Source organism: Heterodontus francisci, chromosome 7, assembly GCF_036365525.1.
Source record: "Heterodontus francisci isolate sHetFra1 chromosome 7, sHetFra1.hap1, whole genome shotgun sequence".
NCBI classification, from domain to species: Eukaryota; Metazoa; Chordata; class Chondrichthyes; order Heterodontiformes; family Heterodontidae; genus Heterodontus; species Heterodontus francisci.
The window spans coordinates 73,205,476-73,229,209 of record NC_090377.1 but is presented as its reverse complement, the minus strand read 5'-3'; the positions used below and the strand labels follow the sequence as shown (position 1 = coordinate 73,229,209).

Genomic DNA, 23,734 nt, shown 5'->3' with positions numbered 1-23,734 from the left:
ATGGGGAGAGAGACACGGTGGGGGTAGAAGGAAGAGAGATGCGCCATGGGGGAGAGAGAGAAATAGACGCAGAGAGGGGGGTGGGGGGGAGAGAGAGAGATCACTCCTGACTGATGAAAATCTATCCGGAATACTCCACATCGCTACATCAAGTTTGCAGGGAGAGATTGAGTACTTATGCAAGCACAAACAATGCCAGGTATGTCATTAAATCAGTGTTCAACATAGTAACATAGTGACAAGAAAGTAAGTCAATAAATTAGTCTTCTCAATTTTCTCCGGCCCCCTATGTAGGACAAAAGTTGTAAAGTGCCCAACCCACCCCCCCCCCACCCCCCCCCCGCCCCCAGAAAGCATTTGACGCCCCTGCTCCAAGCCTTTAACCTTGTGTTTTAAAATAACCTAATGGCTAGGTTATTTTAAAACACCAGTTTAAAGGCTTGTGTGATGTAAACTCATTTTAAAATGGCAAAAGTCATTTGACGAATGTCTCGATTTCTACGTTCTGGCATGCATTGCTTTCACTTGGGACACAAGCTCAGTGACATGTTGACAGTTGCTGGACTTTTACTTCTATATAAATGTCACAATTCCACTGCTATCCATTTGGAATTGCATTGTTCCAGAACTTGTATTGAGAGGAAAACGGGCAAGAAAATCCAAGGAATCTCCAGATGTCAGTACTGTAAGTTCTTAACGAATATAAGAATACGTTGTATTGAAGATAAGTGATATTGGCAAAAACAAGATTCTGCTGACCCATATACAATAGTTAGTGAATACAGTGTAATGGGTAGCTTTAATAAACCTTAATCTATGAACTGTCTATGATTCCTTAACAAAATCCATGGTGCATTTGCAGTTTTAAAAACTGTTGGGGAAGACATAGTAAAAACTTTTTATGTTTCAATGACCATGTTAGAAACAGTGATTAACTTTAGAATTTAGAACATTACAGCGCAGTACAGGCCCTTCGGCCCTCGATGTTGCGCCGACCTGTGAAACCATCTGACCCACACTATTCCATTTTCATCCATGTGTCTATCCAATGTCCACTTAAATGCCCTTAAAGTTGGCGAATCTACTACTGCTGCAGGCAGGGCGTTCCACGCCCTTACTACTCTCTGAGTAAAGAAACTACTTCTCACATCTGTCCGATATCTATCACCCCTCAACTTGAAGCTATGTCCCCTCGTGTTTGCCATCACCATCCGAGGAAAAAGACGCTCACTATCCACCCTATCTAACCCTCTGATTATCTTATATGTCTCTATTAAGTCACCTCTCCTCCTCCTTCTCTCCAACGAAAACAACCTCAAGTCCCTCAGCCTTTCCTCGTAAGACCTTCCCTCCATACCAGGCAACATCCTAGTAAATCTCCTCTGCACCCTTTCCATAGCTTCCACATCCTTCCTATAATGCGGTGACCAGAACTGCACGCAATACTCCAGGTGCGGTCTCACCAGAGTTTTGTACAGCTGCAGCATGACCTCGTGGCTCCGAAACTCGACCCCCCTACTAATAAAAGCTAACACACCATATGCCTTCTTAACAGCCCTATTAACCTGGTTAGCAACCTTCAGGGATTTATGCACCTGGACACCAAGATCTCTCTGTTCATCTACAGTACCAAGAATCCTCCCATTAGCCCAGTACTCTGCATTCCTGTTACTCCTTCCAAAGTGAATCACCTCACACTTTTCCGCATTAAACTCCATTTGCCATCTCTCAGCCCAGCTCTGCAGCCTATCTATGTCTCTCTGTACCCGACAACATCCTTCGGCACTATCCACAACTCCACCGACCTTCGTGTCATCTGCAAATTTACTAACCCACCCTTCTACACCCTCTTCCAGGTCATTTATAAAAATGACAAACAGCAGTGGCCCCAAAACAGATCCTTGCGGTACACCACTAGTAACTAAACTCCAGGATGAACATTTGCCATCAACCACCACCCTCTGTCTTCTTTCAGCTAGCCAATTTCTGATCCAAAGCTCTAAATCACCTTCAACCCCATACTTGCGTATTTTCTGCAATAGCCTACCGTGGGGAACCTTATCAAACGCCTTACTGAAATCCATATACACCACATCCACTGCTTTACCCTCATCCACCTGTTTGGTCACCTTCTCGAAAAACTCAATAAGGTTTGTGAGGCACGACCTACCCGTCACAAAACCGTGCTGACTATCTCTAATGTACTTATTCTTTTCAAGATGATTATAAATCCTGTCTCTTATAACCTTTTCCAACATTTTACCCACAACCGAAGTAAGGCTCACAGGTCTATAATTACCAGGGCTGTCTCTACTCCCCTTCTTGAACAAGGGGACAACATTTGCAATCCTCCAGTCTTCCGGCACTATTCCTGTCGACAATGACGACATAAAGATCAAGGACAAAGGCTCTGCAATCTCCTCCCTAGCTTCCCAGAGAATCCTAGGATAAATCCCATCTGGCCCAGGGGACTTATCTATTTTCACACTTTCCAAAATTGATAACACCTCCTCCTTGTGAACCTCAATCCCATCTAGCCTCGTAGCCTGAATCTCAGTATTCTCAACAACATTTTCTTTCTCTACAGTAAATACTGACGCAAAATATTCATTTAACACTTCCCCTATCTCCTCTGATTCCACACACAACTTCCCACTACTATCCTTGATTGGCCCTAATCTAACTCTAGTCATTCTTTTATTCCTGATATACCTATAGAAAGCCTTAGGGTTTTCCCTGATCCGATCCACCAATGACTTCTCGTGTCCTCTACTTGCTCTTCTTAGCTCTCCCTTTAGATCCTTCCTGGCTAGCTTGTAGCTCTCAAGCGCCCTAACTGAGCCTTCACGTCTCATCCTAACATAAGCCTTCTTCTTCCTCTTGACAAGCGCTTCAACTTCTTTAGTAAACCACGGCTCCCTCGCACGACAACTTCCTCCCTGCCTCACAGGTACATACTTATCAAGGACACGCAGTAGCTGCTCCTTGAATAAGCTCCACATTTCGATTGTTCCCATCCCCTGCAGTTTCCTTCCCCATCCTACGCATCCTAAATCTTGCCTAATCGCATCATAATTTCCTTTCCCCCAGTTATAATTCTTGCCCTGCGGTATATACCTGTCCCTGCCCATCGCTAAGGTAAACCTAACCGAATTGTGATCACTATCACCAAAGTGCTCACCTACATCTAAATCTAACACCTGGCCGGGTTCATTTCCCAGTACCAAATCCAATGTGGCATCGCCCCTGGTTGGCCTGTCTACATACTGTGTCAGAAAACCCTCCTGCACACACTGGACAAAAACTGACCCATCTAAAGTACTCGAACTATAGTATTTCCAGTCGATATTTGGAAAGTTAAAGTCCCCCATAACAACTACCCTGTTACTCTCGCCCCTGTCGAGAATCATCTTCGCTATCCTTTCCTCTACATCTCTGGAACTATTCGGAGGTCTATAAAAGACTCCCAACAGGGTAACCTCACCTCTCCTGTTTCTAACCTCAGCCCATACTACCTCAGTAGCCGAGTCCTCAAACGTCCTTTCTGTCGCTGTAATACTCTCCTTGATTAACAATGCCACACCCCCCCCTCTTTTACCATCTTCTCTGTTCTTACTGAAACATCTAAATCCCGGAATCTGCAACATCCATTCCTGCCCCTGCTCTACCCATGTCTCTGAAATGGCCACTACATCGAGATCCCAGGTACCAACCCATGCTGCAAGCTCACCCACCTTATTCCGGATGCTCCTGGCGTTGAAATAGACACACTTTAAACCAGGTTCTTGCTTGCCAGTGCCCTCTTGCGTCCTTGTAACCATATCCCTGACCTCACTACTCTCAACATCCTGTACACTGGCACTACAATTTAGGTTCCCATTCCCCTGCTGAATTAGTTTAAACCCCCCCGAAGAGCACTAGCAAACCTCCCCCCCAGGATATTGGTACCCCTCTGGTTCAGGTGAAGACCATCCTGTTTGTAGAGGTCCCACCTACCCCAGAAAGAGCCCCAATTATCCAGGAAACCAAAACCCTCCCTCCTGCACCATCCCTGCAGCCACGTGTTCAACTCCTCTCTCTCCCTATTCCTCGCTTCGCTATCACGTGGCACGGGCAACAACCCAGAGATAACAACTCTGGTTGTTCTCGCTCTAAGCTTCCACCCTAGCTCCCTAAATTTCTGTCTTAAATCCCCATCTCTCTTCCTACCTATGTCGTTGGTGCCTATGTGGACCACGACTTGGGGCTGCTCCCCCTCCCCCTTAAGGATTCCAAAAACACGATCCGAGACATCACGAACCCTGGCACCTGGGAGGCAATATACCAACCGTGAGTCTCTCTCGTTCCCACAGAACCTCCTATCTGTTCCCCTAACTATGGAGTCCCCAATGACTAATGTTCTGCTCCTCTTCCCCCTTCCCTTCTGAGCAACAGGGACAGACTCTGTGCCAGATATCTGTACCCCATTGCTTACCCCTGGTAAGTCGTCCCCCGCAACAGTATCCAAAACGGTATACCTGTTGTTGAGGGAAACGGCCACAGGGGATCCCTACACTGCCTGCTGGTTCCCTCTCCTTCCCCTGACGGTAACCCATCTACCTACTTCTTTTACCTGAGGTGTGACTACCTCCCCATAACTCCTCTCATTTTGTTTGCTGCGAATTGAGTTAAAGGACAAGTTTTAAAAGTATGTCAAAGATCAGCAACTGCAATGTGCATCATTTACTATCCAGTTTGAGAGCAGATAATCTGAGCGGCCAATGTCATTTGAAAGTTCTATCATATTACATTATGTTAAAAGTGCTCCTTTGCTATCAGTTAAGGCATTTTGCTTGGACATAGTTGGTTAGTCTGAAGTACAGTCTTACAGATAATGACTAAATATTTTGTAACTGAATGATACATGCAGTAACAACCACTCAACTTTTTGCAGAAAAGCCTTTTGTTAATTCTTGTCAGAGCTGAATCAGATCGACAGTGATAGACTGAGATATAGACATGTGAATTTAAAAGAATCACTTTATTGGAGGAACTGCAGGGCGCTCTTTGTTTGTAATTGTGTTTATCTAATTTTGTCACTAGCTTTGGTGAGCAAATGACTATTTGCCCATGAGAGATTGTTGTTTTCTGTATTTTAGAATCCAGGACCTAGTTTAACAGCCTGTCGTGATGAATATACTAGTCATGGCTACCTACCATTAATCAGTTTGTCCCTTCCTGTCCCACTTTGCTTTTTTAGTTTAGAGATACAGCACTGAACCTGGCCCTTCGGCCCACCGAGTCTGTGCCGACCATCAACCACCCATTTATACTAATCCTACACTAATCCCATATTCCTACCACATCCCCACCTGCCCCTATATTTCCCTACCAACTACCTATACTAGGGGCAATTTATAATGGCCAATTTACCTACCAACCTGCAAGTCTTTTGGCTTGTGGGAGGAAACCGGAGCACCCGGAGAAAACCCACGCAGACACGGAGAACTTGCAAACTCCACACAGGCAGTACCCAGAATTGAACCCGGGTCGCTGGAGCTGTGAGGCTGCGGTGCGAACCACTGCGCCACTGTGCAGTGGTGGTTAGCACCGCAGCCTCACAGCTCCAGCTGTGACTCTTCTGAAGTACTAGCTGCTCCGTCCTATATAATTCTCCTGATTTGGAGATCACCACCCTTTTGTTGGCTGTCCTGTCTTCTAACACATTACAAGGAGGTGGAGAAGTTGCACAAACATTGATCATCATGGGTTAAATTGACTTGTGATAACAGTATGAGAAGTTGTCTGTCTTCCTATTGCTGATGTTTCTACTGCCTCACCTCAATAACCACAATAACAATCCTCTCCTTGTGTTTCATGGTCTTTTGGATGAATTTGCACTCCTGGCACATAGTGGGAATCCACAGAGGTCATCCAATTAAGGTCCATCTACCACCCCGTGATATGGTGTAGCTAGCTCTATTTTCAACTAAAATAATTCGCATTAGTATTGCATACTGTTTTGTTTGCTAGCTAATATAATTGTGCTGCTCTCCATTGATGTTTGTGCGCTTAGCTACTTTATAGGGAGAATGGCGTTTTGAATCAGACTGTTTTGATGGCATTAGACTGGCTATACACTTTATATACAGATTAATTGTCCCCATGTCCATGGCTGAGTCAATAGTTTTGTCAAATGTCCGTGGTGCAACATGTTGCCTATCCCTGTCTGTCATAGCACCAAATTCCCAAGCTCACGTTCTGTCTCGAGCTACACTCAGTCATACCTTCATGCCTGCTCAATTTATTTGAGAAAAAGTTTGTTATGGACAGTAATGAACTTTCAGTTTTAGCCTTAGTGAGGGTGAAGAAGAGGGAGAGAGGGAATAAAATTGAAAATCTTTCACTTTAAAGATGTTATAATAGAGGAAATTATTCATGTTGGGATGATTTTTAACTCTTAAATCTTTACTTTATCTACAATCATTGTTTAGTCTTAAACAAAATTCTATCGATTAATTGACACCATTTCTGCCTGCTGATCCCTTGGTGGATGTAAAATTTGAGCATACCCTGCTATTGAAGTTCAGAAGGGTTGCAAGGAATATTGTACACATTTTTTGATATCGACGTTGGTTTTCTTCTTTGCAAACTAATAAGTTCCTTTTGAGTATGTGTCGTTATGTGATCAGAACCATAGCCATGGTGTTTGCTAGCTACAGACTACCTTACATGAAGCCACATGGGTTAATATTTGCACTTCTACCAAATATTGAATTTGCACCCAAAATAGGACATGGAGAAAGGTTAATATGCAACAGTGTTATCTGTGGTTCAGTAGATAGCAATTTTGCCTCTGAATCAAAAGGTTGGAGATTAATTTTCGACTCCAGAGACTTGAGCACAAAATCTAGGCTAACGTACCAGTGCAGTACTGCACAGTCAGAGCTGCTGACTTTCAGATGAGAGGTGTACCGAAGCCCCATCTGCGCCCTCAGGTGGACAGATGATCCGATGGCACTATTTTGAAAAAAGCAGGGAAGTTCTCCCTGATGTTTGGCCAATATTTATCCCTCGATCAACATCACTTAAAATAGATTATCTGGCTGTTATTACTTTGTTGTATTTAAGACATTACTGTGCACAAATTGGCTACCATGTTTCCTGCATTGCAACACTTCACATAGTACTTCTTTGGCTGTGAAGTGCTTTGGAATGTCCTGAGGTTGTGAAAGCAGTACTTCTGGGCTAGTGAGAGGAAAATAAGAGCCATCTTTCTGATTGCTATCCAGTAATACTTGTTGGAAAGTGAATGCTTGGCTGTGATGCTCTGCATGACTCAGTAATCTGTCAGCATTTATTGTCTAGGGTCACCCACAGAAAGTAGCTACTTGGGTAGGTTATGGAAGGTAATTGGTGTCAGTGGAATTATTATCCAGCTTGCATTATCAACTTCAGGAGAAAGGAAAAATTGTACAGTTGTGCATGCAATGAACTGAGTAGATCTTTGTGCTGGTTCCTAATCAGTTCTCTTTTCCTCCTAAAGTTGGTGCAAGATGAAAATCATAGAGAGGCAGCTCTTGTGGTTGCCCTAAAACCTATTCAGTTTGTGGTGTTTGTTTCAGTAATCATCTGTTGTATTAACTGCACTTGCTATTTTTAGTATGTAAATCAGAATATAGTTTGATGCATTTTTTCAAATTGTACTTTTGTTTTTGATTGCCATGTACTGCTGTGCCTTGTGCACTTTCTTGATTATTAATAACTTTGATAAACATTATAAATTGGGTGAAAAAATTAGGCCAAATTATTTTATATTGACAGAAGGCAAGAAAAGTGAAGAAGAACCATCCTGTGGAAATGAAAGTACATCAGGAAAACTTAAAAGAAGAATTGCTGATTTTGGGTATGATCTCCATTGCTTATGGGAAATTTTTTTGAAGGATTGCCATTGTTGCCATTTAATAATGGATACAATTAACATTGTCTTCCCATCCCAGAGGACATTTCAGGCACAGTTGAAAATTGTTGAACGTTGGGTTGCTTGACTCTGAGCTTAAGTTTCCCGCTCCACTTCCATTCTATCACCAAACTCAGTTTCTTTCATCGAAGTAGCATTGCCTGTTTCTATCCCATCTATTCCCTTCTGCACCAGAAACTTTAATTCATGCCTTTATTACTTCTCCAACACCCTTCCACTGTTCATTGCATACTAACCCTCCAGAAAACTTAACTCACCTGCCATCCTGCCTCCCCTTCCATTGTCATTTGCTCTCCCATCACCAAGCTACCCTAATCCCAGTGGTCAATTTCAAGATTTTTTGTCTTTGTCAACTTTGGGGAAGTGACGATCAGCCACAGATCCCGTTCCTAATCCCTTTCCAGAATCCTGTTGAAAGTGTATGTGTGTAGCTGGAAAACAGATTCTTTATTGGCTGTGTTCTCCTACAGTTAAATAATTGAATAGTCTGCCAGTATTCTCAGTTGGCTGTCACAATGGGTATTATTTGATCTCTATAATCAGATTTTTTTTTAAATTAAAGTCTGGCTTCCAACATTAACTGAATGCATTGAAGTTAGTAAACTCAATTCAAATAAAAGATTTAAACTGTATACTGATAGTTTGGTATTCGGCTTTAACCTAGGTTTCCTGAGTCTTAAAACTGATCAAAACCTGCTGATCTGCCAGTGGTATTGGGTTTTAGAAAAAAGGTGGTGGTGGTGAGTCCATGGGCCACTTTGATGAAGAGTATCATTGCAGGGGACTTGAGGGCAAGTACCCAATCACAGTGGGTGAGAAGAATGTTGTCACTTGGTTAACTAGGATTTTGTGGGCCTCTTTCTGTGTGCTGGCTCCCTGTGACTTACACTGTTACATCTGACTTATCTCAGCAGCAGAATCATAAGACTGACTCACTTTTTCTCCTATGATCCAAACTAAACATCTAGCAGTGTTAAGATACGATTTTAGGCATAAAAAAAACTAAAGAAAATGAGACTATTTAAAATTCAGAACGTTTTTGTTATTAATAGGCAATATCCATTGATTAGCAGTGTATCTGAATATGTACAATGATTTCTATTGGCATAACAATTCTTTCCTCCTTTGCTTCTCCTACCCCTTTTTACAAAAAGTGGATTAAGAAAATCTGGTGGAAGAGGCAAGAAATTCGAGAAAGAAGATCGTAGAACTTCACTTGATAGCAGGTATTCTGCTATAATTGCACACAATAGTTAATCTTTAATTGCATCATATATTCAGATTTTAAATATTTGTGAAAATTATGTAACGTGATGGTTGACTAAATCATTCAGAGTTTGCATGCATTTTGCATTTATAAAATTGTTAATAGTTTTGGTAGGGTTGGTCATCTTATCCTGTTATTCAGTTCATGCTGCTGACATATAAATGATTTCTATACAATATTTTGTTTTGTTTTTGTGTATGACAGGGGATCAAAAGAAATGCTTGAGAGCTCAGGTGGTAACATTTCTGGTGCAGATTCAGTCACATCCATACCAACGTGCATGCCTTTTTCTTGGTTTGGGGACAGTCGTAAGGAATCTGCCTCTTCCAACAGCAGCCTTCATTCACCTTCAAGTTCACATGACATCTTTTATGAACAGGACAAAGAGAATCCTGGAAATAAAGTAAGTTGAAAATAGTTGCCACTTGTCCTTGTCTTACAATTAAGGTGCAGTCTCTTGAATAGTCTTGAATAATTAATATTGGTCCTGATGTTTTTACAACTGGTTTTATTGCTATATTGTAGCACTGGAAGGAATATATAGGGGACTGAAAGACACTGTAGTTATGTGTCTTCAGTTCCTTTGCAGATGTTGTTTATGTATATAGATGTGATATGATGCTAGCTTTACTCGCATAACAGTTTAATGGAATAACTGTCCTGTTTAAGTTTTGAATAACACAAAGGTACTGTGCAGGAAACAATACTGAAACAATACAATATATATATTATATATATATATATATATATATATATATATATTGTGAACGGAGGGTATTAAACATTTGGAAAATGTATTGTTTTACTGGTTAGGTTGTCAACTTTTCAGTGCAGCTTATGTCTGTTGTTTCCTACTTCATAGTGGAGAAACCTCAGTACTAAGGCCATTTACTTTTGCGTTACTCAAATCCAAGGTCTGGACATTAAGCACCACATGTAATTTGTTCTCGAATAGAGAATAATGAGTGACAAAGATTACATGAAAATAATCCTGCGACATTCTGACATTATAAATGGCAAGACTTTTGTTTGTAATCCCTTGTTTTTTTAATATTGTAATATTGCTTTCAGTGATTAAAAATTTAAGTCTGACCTAGTGCAAACGCATGCTGCAGTCCTGTTTTCTGCTTGATCTCATCTATTTGTAGTTAAGAAAGCTCTCCTTATAGAGCTGAAAGACAGAAAATTGGTAGGGCATTACATTTCCAGGGATGAACATGCATCTCTACAAAATAATGTTGTAATGTTTTGGACAGGATTATTACTTTATCTAGCCAACTCTTCCATTTCACCTAACAGTTTATTTACTATGATTCTGGGTAGAATAGTTCAATAACCACTTTCCTAATAGTACATCATGTGGTCCTTTTTCAGAATCTGCCATTGCTTTTTGTTGTACTACCCACACGAGTAATCTGTTCCACAGTTGTTTCACTGCCTTACTAAAAAGAATATTGCCTAAATTTTGTATTTTCTTTGACATTCCTAACTTAAGGCTATGTTCCCTGGTCCTCAAATTCATTCCATTGGAAGAACTTAATTGGATCCAAGTTCCTTGTAAAGTGTTCCCTAATTTTCCTTTTGTTTACAGAATGAAGTCGCAGGGAAAACTGTAGTTCTTCACCCTTGTAATCTGCTGGACTCCTTTCAGTAATTTTACATCCTCCTTGTAATATGGAGACGAAAACTGAGCAGAACTGTCCTGATGTAGTGCACCAAGATCAAATACAACTTCAAAATCACCTCCTTAGACTTGTGTCACACCTCAAGCTAGACATCTAAACAGTTTACTTTTTTTTTCTGCCACCTACAAACACTTGAACCTAGTTGCATTTAGATTACAAAAAAATTATCGCACGCTAGTTAACATCATTAGTGCTGCAGTTAGGTATTATCTGCAAGCTTTGGCACTTTAGATGATCTGCTGTCCTATAAATTATTTATAAAAATTATTAACAACAATGACAACACTTACCTGTAGTGCTCCAGAGGCCCTAGCACTTCTATCATGTCACACTAGTCTTTGTTGTCTTTCAGCCATGCATTAATCAAACTGATTTCTCTGCCCCATCTATGCCATTCTTACAAATCTGGTGAATTAATCTATTATGTAGATCTAGGTCAACCTTGAGAATACTCAATTGCTTATAAGTAGCAAATCTGGTTACGTGCTGACCACCTGTTAGAAAGCCGTGTGCTTGGAAGATGTTGGTTTTTGAGAAGGGGAGCAGTGACAAAAAAAATGAAGGACTTTAGTCCTTGTTACTAATACAGGCCATGGTACATACAGAAGGTTAAAGTCAGTTATGACTAGTTATTTTCTGCAAGCTGCATAAAATTCACATTACAGTCTGCTCATATTCACACATCAGGAGAGATTTGCATAATTTGGGAAGACCTTGGCATACATGGTTTGATCATATTATATCTGACCAGGGATCCAACTAGCAGGTAATTCAAAGTACAGATCAATAAACCAAATCCTAATCAAACTTACTAAGTGATTGACATCCTGGGCTAGTGGTTTTGGTTGACGTGTGTCTGGGTTGTGATGTGGTTTGGGCCTACGTGAAGGACAGAGTCAAAGATTCTTTGTAGTCCCTGTGATAAATAGCTTGGTGGCCAGAGGCTTCCAATTGTGGGTTTATTTTTTGCTGCATTAGCTTACTGAATCAGTTTGAAGTCAGCAGAGAGATTAAACTAAATTGTTGATTCTGTGGTAGCATTTCTCCACATAAAAAATGAGCAACTGTGTTTCAAAGATCAATTTAATGTTGAAAGATAGCAGAAGAGAAGTGTCTTATGGTTTTGGAATTTCAAGAATAATAAAGGTTGTAACTACTGTAAATATACTGTTTGTACTAAAGTTTGTACTAAATGTTAAATGCATTTGTTGCTTTATAGCATGAGCTTCTGTCTGATGGAATGTATATTTAAGCCGTCTGTTAAAATTGAGTAAGTCATGTGGTATGATCTATTCCAGTAAGCCAGAATGCAGTAGCAAAGGTTCACTGTTTGACCCATGGATTTCACTACATTTACCAGATAAAAGTATACTCTAGTTCGTATTGGATGCAAGTTCCCTTGCAGGAGTGATGAACCCAAGTAGCGAATCTAGCATGAAAATGCAAAAATGTAAAACATAAAAGTTCCAATTTCTTTAATTGACAAGATTCCCTTAAGGATGAAAAATATTATGATAGCCTGTTGAAATGGATTGTCTTTTTTGTTTTGATTCCAACAACTAAGATGTTTTCCTTGATTAGCAATTCTCTTAAATTAGGCATGTCCAAACTATGGCCCATCGTCTTGATCCTGCCCACAAGCCTGGGCTATCCAACTGCTTACACAGAGAATTGTTACTGTTCCTGGCCCTACTTCTTGCCCCATTGCCAGTTGCTGCCACCCGCTGCTCCAAGTGACTGCGTAACTTGAGCAAGAATTTATTCCAATATCATGGATTCTCTCCCACAGTCCAAAGCAAGATTCAATTGATTGGAGTAGCTGGAAATAGAAATTGGCAATGGCACAGAGGGGGATGGGCTTGGAGCTGCAATGGCGCAGGAGATCGGCAGTGTGAAATTAGACAAATGTGAAGTGAACAGAAAGACAACAAAGCCAGGATGAAGTTGAAGAGGAGAGAAGAAGCATGCAGAATGAAATTGAAGCATGGCTGGAAAACAGTGCCAGCATGCACCTTGATTTGAGGAGAGAGGGGAAAATAATGCCATAGTATCAGGGTGTTAAAGTGCAAGAAACAAGAGCTATCTCTGGCCAGTATTACTAATGTATACAGCTTTCTGTATGCAACCCATGTGTTTGAGTTGCCCACAGGAGAAAAAATATTTGGATACCCCTGTCTTAAATGGGCTTCAGTATACATTTTGTGAATGAGGAACAAATTTATTAGGTGTGTAGACTTTAGTATAATTAGCCATCTATTCAAAAATGCTTTTATGATTACATAACCAGTATCAGATGTGTAATTTCTGTTATATTAGAAACAGCTGCTTTTAAACTCTTAAACTTTTAAGCTAGGTTTAAAATTGACTTCAGTGGTACTCATACTAATTAATACAACTAAAGAGATAGAGAACTGTTGGCAGACAGGAAACAAAGAGTAAGAATAAATGGGATTTTTTCGAGTGGCAGGCAGTGACTAGTGGGGTACTGCAGAGCTCAGTGCTAGGACCCCAGCTATTCACAATATATATTAATGATATAGATGAGGGAATTAAATGTAATATATCCAAGTTTGCAGACAACACAAAGCTGGGTAGGGGTGTGAGCTGTGAGGAGGATGCAGAGAAGCTCCAGTGTGATTTGGACAGGTTGAGTGAGTGGGCAAATACATGGCAGATGCAGTATAATGTGGATAAATGTGAGGTTTTCCACTTTGGTAGCAAAAACAGAAAGGCAGATTATTATCTGAATGGCGACAGATTGGGAAAAGGGGTGGTGCAGCGAGACCTGGGTGTCCTTGTGAACCAGTCGCTGGAAGTAAGCATGCAGGTGCAGCAGGCAGTTAAGAAGGCAAATGGTACGTTGGCCTTCATAGCGAGAGTATTCGAGTACAGGAGCAAGGATGTCTTGCTGCAATTAGACATGGCCTTGGTGAGACCACATCTGGAGTATTGTGTGCAGTTTTGGTTTCCTTATCTGAGGAAGGATGTTCTTGCTATGGAGGAAGGGCAGCGAAGGTTCACCAGACTGATTCCTGGGATGGCAGGACTGACATATGAAGAGAGATTGAGTGGATTAGGCTTGTATTCGCTAGAGTTTAGAAGACTGAGAGAGGATCTCATCGAAACCTACAAAATTCTAACAGGACTGGACAGTCTAGATGCAGGAAGGATGTCCCTGATGGCGGGGGTGTCCAGGACCAGGGGTCACAGTCTAAGGATAAGGGGTAAGCCATTTAGTACAGAGATGAGGAGGGATTTCTTCACCCAGAGAGTGGCAAACCTGTGGAATTCTCTATCACAGAAAGCAGTTGAGGCCAAATCATTAAATATATTCAAGAAAGAGTTAGATATAGTTCTTAAGGCTGAAGGGATCAAGGGATATGAGGAGAAAGTGGGAACAGGGTACTGAGTTTGGATGATCAGCCATGATCGTATTGAATAGCGTTGCAGGCTCGAAGGGCCAAATGGCCTACTCCTCCTATTTTTCCATGTTCTATGTTTCTAAATCAAGTATTTTATAAAAAATTGTATTACTGCAAAATTAAATCCAGTGCTGTTCTTAGATTATTACAATGTAAATGTTATTTTTTTCTTGAATTTTTATACTCATTGAAGTGAGGAATGTTGAAAGTAATGGAACATGTTTCTGCTTCTGTCAACCACTCTCAGCATTTAACAAAGTCAAGTTCCTTTTGCTGTGCCCCAGCTCGATAAGAACAATTTTGAGTCAGTTTTATCCATTCTAAATTCCTTTGTCCACATTTATAATGGAAATTTGTTTCTAAATCTGTGACACTATAATTACAGTCTTCCCTCGCCCAGTGAAGATCCTGCCACCATTATAGTCAGAATGGTGAAAAAGTAATCATGGGCAGCAGGTTTGATGAGATGTAGGGCAGTGGTTGGGTGATCAAGAAATGCATAGAGATAGAAAGGGTTAGAGCGTGGCTTAGAGTGCAAAAAGAAATATAAATAATCCAAGTTTATATAATATAGGAATTAATAATATACTTGATTTAAATAAAACAGGAATGTTGAAAAATAAGTGTGCTAAGTTTAAAAACTGGGGAAAATCCTTTCAGCTTAAGTGGGCAGAGTGGGGTCTGTTAATTAGATCAGATTCTCTGCACAAATGTACCTGGCATGAGAAGACAAACGAATGAGAAGGACAGATTCAGCTCAGAGACGACAACGCGGCAGCCATGAGAGTCCTAGATATTAGCTGGGTGTGAATGTCAGCTATTGTTAGATATATTTGAAGCACTGGTGTGGCATGTGGCATTATCAGAACAGATGCAACAGAGACAGACAAACTGGGAGAATGGAATAGAGCCCTTACAGAAAGTGGGGTGACCGGAACCGTAAACAAGGAGGCTGTAGGAGCCAGTGGGCTTAAAGTAGATACTGGTGGAAATCCTATCCCTAGAAATGGATATGGAGTAGGGATGAGTCGGAGATAGACCATGCGAAGGTGAGGGAGGAGTGGAAATTAGAAACAAACTTGATGAAATTTTCCAGTTGGGGGCGAGAGCAGGAAGTGGTTATTTAGTCTTGTTCCTGGTTTTGTGTGTGTTTTTTTTTAAAGTTCACACATCTTGAAACCTTCCAAGACTCTCCTTCCCAGTAGATAGATATATTTTTGATTTTCCACTCTCTCCTTCACCATTCTCTTCATTATAATTGCCCTAACTACCTCTTTCCTGCTGAACCCTTATCCCACTAGCTGCTTCTGTAGTCACCGCTGATCAAATTATCTGGACCTCCTAATTTTCTCAAGCCACTAAAAAAAATTAGGGACTTTCATCCTGCAGGCACTGATCCCTAAGGGATTCCCGAATGCATCCAACTCGTTCATTGGCTGATATGGTTGAAATGGAGTGAAAGGAATAAGCAATTTCAGTTTCCAGAGGTTGAAGATGGTATGTAGGATTTAACTGAAAGGTACAGATTTTGCATTGACCAATAGAAGGTCAAAGAAATGGCATGAGCAAGGATTAAGGGGGAGACAGTGATGCAGTAGTAATGTCACTGAATTAGTAATCCAGAGGCCCAGGCTAATGCCCTGGGGACACAGGTTCAAATTCCAGCATGGCAGCTGATGGAATTTAAATTCAATTAATAAAACTCTGGAATTGAAAGATAGGCTCTCAGTAATGGTGCCATGAAACTATCATCATAAAAACCCATCTGGTTCACATGCCCTTTAGGGAAGGAAATCTGTCATCCTTACCTGGTCTGGCCTACATGTGACTCTTAACTGTCTTCTGAAATGGCCTAGCAAGTCGCTCAGTTGTCAAGGGAAATTAAGGATGAGCAAAAACTGCCCAGATCCCATTAAAGAATTAAAAACAAATGCAATTTTGGTCTTGTTTCGTCCCTTAATTGAAATTATAAATATCCATCGCAAGCTTTGTATTGTTTAACATTTCTACCAAACTGATATAGTACAATTGTAGTAGCAATATGGAGCCCCATCAGCAGAAACTCCCAAATAATTTCTAATCAATAATCCAGATAAAAAGGAAAGATGATGATGTAGTTAGAATGTGGAGGGTAAATTAATTTGAAAAAAGTAGTCTATTCCCAGAAAGAGCAGTGATACTCCATTCTCCTAGAATGGGGAATTCCTACATGTTTTTGCTGCATTTGTTTTCATAGTAAGGATTCTTCTCAAGATTCTAATGGAGGACGTCATGGTCATTTGCATACTTTCTTGCTGGCTGAGACATGGTTTTAGGTCTAGCTGAAGAGCTCGATGTCATGTCTTTTGAGAAGGCCAACTCAGAAGTGGTGGCTTTATGAGCAAAATTTTTACAGCCTAGTGGAGGCATGTTTGGGTGCGTGCAGCGAGTTAATTCCCCTAAAAGTGACATCTGTTCAGAATCCCGCTGTCTTCTGGGTTTCCACCCAGGTGGATTTGAAAGCGAGCGGCGTACCCCTGTGCAGCTATCTGGTAAGGCACTTCTGTATTCAAATAGGTAATTAAGTACTATTTCAAGCAAGGATTCTGGATTTAACAGCCAGCAGACCTATTTTCAGATTTGTTAGCAACTCGCCAGAGTCACCGAGGCACGTGCACAGCGGGGAGTGCTACTTGAGTGAATAGAAGAGCTTCATTCATGGCAAGGTGAGAGGCCGCTGCTCACAGCACTCCTTGACAGAGAGTGCTTCCAGTGCTCGACAGGTTATTGGCAACTTTTTGGAAATTACTTCAGCTGTGTTGCATTTTACTCACCTTGAGCTGCACTTCCCTGCTGCCAGCCTTCACCAGGGCTTATGCAGCTCTACCTTGCACATTTGAGAAAGAGCATGAGGAGCAGCAACACCAATGCCAGCTGCACAGGGCAGAGCGAATGGACACAGATCCAGCTGCAAGGAGGTGTAACCCCCAACACACGGTTTGCAGGTAGAGAACCAGCTCTCCCGACGTGTGAGCATCAGTGTCTCGGGAGGCTCAGTTGTCCCTGGCAGATTGTTTATGACATCTGCAGCCTCCTGGAACAAGACCTCCTTTCCAGTGTGCCAGATGAGCACAAAATTGCTCGAGGTTGTGTGCTCTTTTCTGCAAGGAGAGAAGCAGAGTTTTTTTTTAATTCATTTCATGGGATGTGGATGTTGCTGACAAAGCCAGCATTTGTTGCCCATCCCTAATTGCCCTTGAGAAGGTGATGCTGAGCTGCCATCTTGAATAGCTGCAGTCCATCTGGTGCGGGTACACCCATAGCGATGTTAGGTAGGGAGTTCTAGTGAAGGAACAGCAATATATTTCCAAGTCAGGATGTTGTGCAGCTTGAAGGGAAACTTGAAGGTGTTCCTATGCATCTGCTGTCCTTGTCCTTCTAGGTGGATGAGGTTGCAGGTTTGGAAGGTGCTGTTGAAGGGAGGTGTGGCGAGTTGCTGTAGTGCATCTTGTATAAGGTACACACTGCTCTACTGTGCGTCGGTGGTGGAGGAAGTGAATGTTTAAGGTGGTGGATAGGGTGCCAATCAGGTGAGTGCAATGTCTGGGATTGGTGCTCTCGAGCTTCCTGAGTATTGGAGCCGCACTCAACCAGCCAAGTGGAGGGTATTCCATCACACTCCTGACTTGTGCCTTGTAGATGGTGGAAGTGGTGTTGAACATGGAGGAGTACTGATTCATCAACTGAGGGAGGGCAGAAGGTGGCAATCAGCAGAAGGTTTCCTTGCCTTGAGACTTAATGGGGTTCGGAGCCAATTTGAGAACTCCCGGGGCAACTCCCTCACAACTGTATACCACTGTGCTGTCACCTCTGGTGACTCTGTCCTGTTGGTGGGATGGGACATACCCAGGACATGGTAATGGGATTGGGTCTAGGACATTGGATGTAAGGTATGTTTCTGTGACTATGACTGTGTCAGGCTGTTGCTTGAATGGTCTGTGGGACAGCTCTCCCAATTTTGGCACAAGCCCCCAGATGTTAGTAAGGAGGACTTTGCAGCGTCGATAGGGCTGGGATTGCCATTGTTGTTTCTGGTGCCTTTAACCAGGTGTTTGTCCTGTATTCTTCCTTTTCAAACTTTGTGTAGCAGTTTTGTATGACTGAGTGGCTTGCTAGACCATTTCAGAGGGCAGTTAGAGTCAACCATATTGTTGTGGATCTGGAGTCAAATGTAAGCCAGACCAGGTAAGGATGGCAGATTTCCTTCCCTAAAGGACATTAGTGATAATCAATGGTAGTTTCCTGGTTACCATCACTGAGACTAGATGTCAATTTCAGATTGTTTATTAATTGACTTTATTAATTAATTGAATTTAAATTCCACCAGCTGCTGTGGTGGGTTTTGAACACATGTCACAGTATTAGCTTGAGTCTCTAGATACTAATCCAGTGACATTACCACTACGTCACCGTCTCCCTTGTGTAAATAGGACAGAAGGACAACATTTGTGGAGGGTGACTGTAAGACATGGGTGCTAGACGGCAATAAGATGAGGGTGTGTGTGAGGTTAGCTGTTCACAAAGGGATGTGAGGTGCTTGGTGAGAGAGGAATGAGTGCAGCTGCAAGGTGTATTGTTCTGTGGAGTGCCGTGCAGGAGAATGCTGTGAAAGTTAGTGTAGGGCCAGCCACCTGAAATTGCTATACCACTCACTGTAACTGGCATCCTGAGGTCCTGAATGCTCTTGGTGCACTACCTGCCAGTTTAAGGGATGACACTTCTGCTGCTGACTTCCTTGGCCATTTCCATTCATGCCTGCAGGTTGGAGAGCTCACTGACCTAAACTGGTTCCTGGTTAAGCGAAGCCTCAATTTTGAAATTTTCATATAAAAGCAAAATATTGCAGTTTCTGGAAATCTGAAACAAAAGCAGAAAATGCTGAAAATACTCAGCAGGTCAGGCAGCATCTGTGGAGAGAAAAACAGTTAATGATTCAGTTCTATGACCTTGTATTTTCTGTTTTTGTTTAAAATTCTTATCCTTGTTTTCAAATCGTGCCATGTTGTAAATAAACATATTTGACTGAAGAAAAGTAGAGAATCCTTCTAGCGTCTGGACAACATTCTTCCTTCAACTAAAAACTCATCAATTTGCCACATCATTGCTTTTAATGGCATCTTGCTGTGTGTAAAAAAAAAGCCTACTGCATTTGCCTGCATAAGATGATGTACTTCAAAGTAATTAATTGAAACATAAAATACTTTGGATTGTTCGAGATATGATACGGCACTATATCTTGTGTGTATCTGGAAGTTTAGGATTGCAAGTGCTTTGACATTTACTGTCCCTGAACTGAATGTGAAGGTCTTCTGAATCCCACCTCCAGTGCAACAATATGTTGATATACTCCTATTGCTTTGAGATGTTTCATCAATGGGAGAATTGTAAATAAATGGTACATTACTTCCCACTAGCACATACTTTAAACATTATCTTTTTCACTTGAAGTAATATCGTAATGTATAATGGCATGTCTTTAACATGTAATTAAAATGTCTTAACATTGCTGGACACGTAAAAAAGATAAAAGTACTGTAATTTGTAATCATAAATGTTTTGTAACAATTTTTATCATTGGTAGTGGTATCACTGTAAGAGAAGGGGAATAACAAAGAGCCTGGTTTTCAATGCTCATTATGAAAAGCATTCTGTTCCCCAGTACTGACATATCTCAATTTCTAATCACCTAGCACTTTAAATGAGGAGCTTAACATTTTCATTACACCTCATTACAGGGTGAAAAGACCATGTACTTTATCCATGATTTTATTTACTTTGTTGAAACAGGTACTTGATGATCAAACAACAACAGGGAAACAAAATCAATGGCAAAATCGACCTGTTTCTGAGTGGACAACCCAACAAGTCAGTCATTGGCTGATGGGAATGAATTTAGAGCAATACACTACAGAATTTGTTTCTAAAAATATCGATGGTGAACAATTAATGCAACTAGATAGCAGTAGACTTAAGGTACAGTATTACAAGTTGTTCCACAATGTCTGCTAAATCTTGTTGGATTTATTAAAGATTAAACTATTATCGTAGTGGATCTACACGTTAAATATTACATTAGAGGAGGCCTGAAGTGTGGTTGTGGATCTCTCAGGAATCCATCCATCCTCAGGACAGGGAGCAAAAAAAAAAAGCCGGTTGACTTTTCATACTAATAGCTATTCATTGATTCATGCTAGAAAATGCTTATGTGTATGGACATTAGTAGGATTACGCTTGACTGTGAGGCTCCAAAGTCAGATCGGCTCCCATTTCAAGAGTGTTGTCTTGGGTAGGATTCTGTATATGTTTGGAATTATGCTCCAGTATACCTCACTGCCTTCAGGAAATAAGGGTGTGCAAGATGCATCTCAATTTTTTTGGGCAGCCACATATCTGGTATTTGGAAACTCATCATCATAGTCTCAGAACTACTGAGAAATCTGTTCCTGTAGGATTTCTGTCTGCCCGATGCAATGTGCACATATCCCATTTAGCAGAATCCAGAGATCTTATGCACCCGTTGGCGGAGCTGAGGCTGAGGAACCCCCAACAGTGTGCAATTAACATCTCACTGTTTGCCAATACAGAACGTTAGTAAACGTCCTACTATTTCTCTAGGTAGGACCACTCTACCCATTATTGGTTTGCAAGGTTAACCGGAGCTAAATCTGGAGTATCCTAGTACTGATGATAAGTCTACCTCTTCAAATTTGTAAGTGCACCAGACTGACCCATGCATTAAAATAAAAAGAAAAAAATTAAATGGTATGAATTAAAAAGAAAAAAATAGTGTAAGTTCACAGCAAGTCAGTCAGCATCTGTAAAAAGAAATGACAGGTTATAAATTTTCAGATGTTACCCTTCTTCAGTTCTGATGAAAGATATGCATCTGACTGTCATAATCTGTCTTTTTTCTTTGCCGATGCTGACTGACCTCAATTTAATCAACAACAGTGGCACAGTGGTTAGCACCGCAGCCTCACAGCTCCAGCGACCCGGGTTCAATTCTGGGTACTGCCTGTGTGGAGTTTGCAAGTTCTCCCTGTGTCTGCGTGGGTTTCCTCCGGGTGCTCCGGTTTCCTCCCACATGCCAAAGACTTGCAGGTTGATAGGTAAATTGCCCATTAGCAATTGCCCCTAGTATAGGTAGGTGGTAGGGAAATATAGGGACAGGTGGGGATGTGGTAGGAATATGGAATCAGTGTAGGATTAGTATAAATGGGTGGTTGATGGTCGGCACAGACTCGGTGGGCCGAAGGGCCTGTTTCAGTGCTGTATCACTAAACTAAATGCATGGAGTGCTGTATAACTATTTGATTCAAGTAGTGAATTAAGTCCGCCATGAGGGTTGACTTAGTCAAAACATCTATTGCCAGGTGTATCAAAGAACCCCACCTCCCAGGAGAATAGTCACTAGTTAGTTGTTGGGCAACTAACAAGTGTGGATTTCAGCCTTCGCAAGGTAGACAACAGAGACCAAAAGTGCTCACAAGCACCTAAGTGAATTTTATGGGTAACTTCTCATAAAATGTGTAAGTATATTGTGATCATGTTACTGGCCACAATGGGTGCAATCCCAGATATGTTGGAATATAGCAAAGTTTTTTTTGGCACTAATGCAGAGGAACCTTTTTGATCATAATTGATATAAAATATTTGTCTTTTGTGGAATTACGTATCTAGGGGATGAACACAAACTTGATTCATCTCTGTAATGATGCTGCTGGCTTCAATATGCTGTATCATAATCTACCTTTACGGCAGCTTTTGCTTGTTCCAAAGTAGCTTCAGGTTGCTGCAACCTACCAGTAGCGTTTGAAAAGCCTGAGGAATGTGGAGTTTATTTCTTAGTATGAATTTAACCTTGGAGAATGTGCAACATTGAGATGCAGTTGCTGTAAGCAAAGTTTGATCCCTGAGACATTTGTGCTATTGGGTGTTTAGGCTCAGAGTATTTACATTTTTTACTTACGCATATAGGGTTGGCAGTGCAAGGAAGACTCATGACATGGTGTGGACTGCAGTATGTGGATCTTTAGTATATCCAGGGACAGCACCTTTGTACTAATTGTTGCAAAATTGACTTTCTGGAGCAAATCTCTGTGCTCAAGGAAGGGTTTTTCAACTGTACTGTCATTCACAAGGCACTGCTATACAGTTCAGGACATTAAATGTGTACAGAAGAGAGATGTAGAGAAAGAGAGTCAGCGGAGGGAGATGGGACTCTCAAGTGCAAGGAACTCCTGAGTTACTGGTACTGTCCAAGAGATACATAGTGTTAAACAAATATGAAATGTTGGACAGTGATAGTGACTCAGAGGTGTTTTGTCCTCCTGAGAACACTGTGGAACAAGGGAGATCCATGCAGAGGAGGAGCAGGTAAACAAGCAGAATAGGAGATTCTATATTTGGGACATTAAACAGCCTTTTTTGCAATCATGACAGGGATTCTATAATGGTATATTGCATCATTGTCCTGAGAGTGAAGTATATCGTGGCATCAGTGGAAAAGCTTCTGTGAAGGCAGGGAGAGCAGCAAAAAAACTCGGTTTGTGTTGGAATCAATGGCATAGGTTTAATTACAGATAATTAATATGCAATAATAAAAATATTAAGTATATTTAAAATATACTGATTACCAATGGGCCAATGAGAAATAAATCTTGAATTTAAAACTGGGAATTTGAGGTTTAAATTCAATTCATTCAGGAAAAGAAATCAAACAAACTAATCTGAGATAACAAAGACAACTCAAAACTGCAAGAGATCTGTTGAGAATTGTACGATGACTATGATTGCACTTTGACTGCTTTATTAAGTGTAAATATAGCAAGTTGTAATGGGAAAAGTTGACACAAAAAGGTGGCAAAAGGAAGTCTCGTGGCATGGACAGTTAGTGCATGCACATGTTCAGGTTTGTAATGTAGTTAGAGGGCTATGATTGAGAGATCTGGCTTAACTTTCAACAGGATTGAGAACTTAATATTCTTAGTGACATTTTCAGGCGCGGTGACAGAGGATGTGGGTGGCAGGGGAAGGTGGCAGTATAAAGATTTCCAGCATAGTGCTAAAACAAAGGGACTATCTAGGGGGTTGCACTAAAATGGAATCCATAGATAGAATTCAGAAATAAGTCTACTTTGGAGGCCAACAAACTGTTGACTAAGAGAAAAATTGGAAATAGCAAGCACAATATGGTTAAGTTCAATGTAAGAATAAAAAGGATCATGCAGAATAATGTGCTGAACTAGAAAAAGGCGAAGTTCAGTCAGGTAAGGGATCTGGTTCAAATTAACTGGGCAAGAAAGTTAGCAAACAGTTGATAGATCAGTGGGAATTTGCTAACTGAGATTGATGGATCTCA

General features: G+C 41.1%; 1 protein-coding gene across 4 annotated transcripts in view; it reads left to right on the top strand.

Moving 5' to 3' along the window:
* LOC137372060 (neurabin-1-like) overlaps positions 1–23,734 on the top strand; it is a 169,742-nt gene that overhangs the window by 122,099 nt on the left and 23,909 nt on the right. For 3 of the 4 annotated variants that reach the window (XM_068035419.1, XM_068035417.1, XM_068035416.1), the window contains exons 15-18: positions 7,804–7,885; positions 9,115–9,186; positions 9,432–9,630; positions 20,161–20,346. In XM_068035419.1, the coding sequence (XP_067891520.1) occupies positions 7,804–7,885; positions 9,115–9,186; positions 9,432–9,630; positions 20,161–20,346 (539 nt within the window). The remainder of the gene's footprint in view (positions 1–7,803; positions 7,886–9,114; positions 9,187–9,431; positions 9,631–20,160; positions 20,347–23,734) is intronic. The other variant, XM_068035418.1, reaches the window with a different exon arrangement.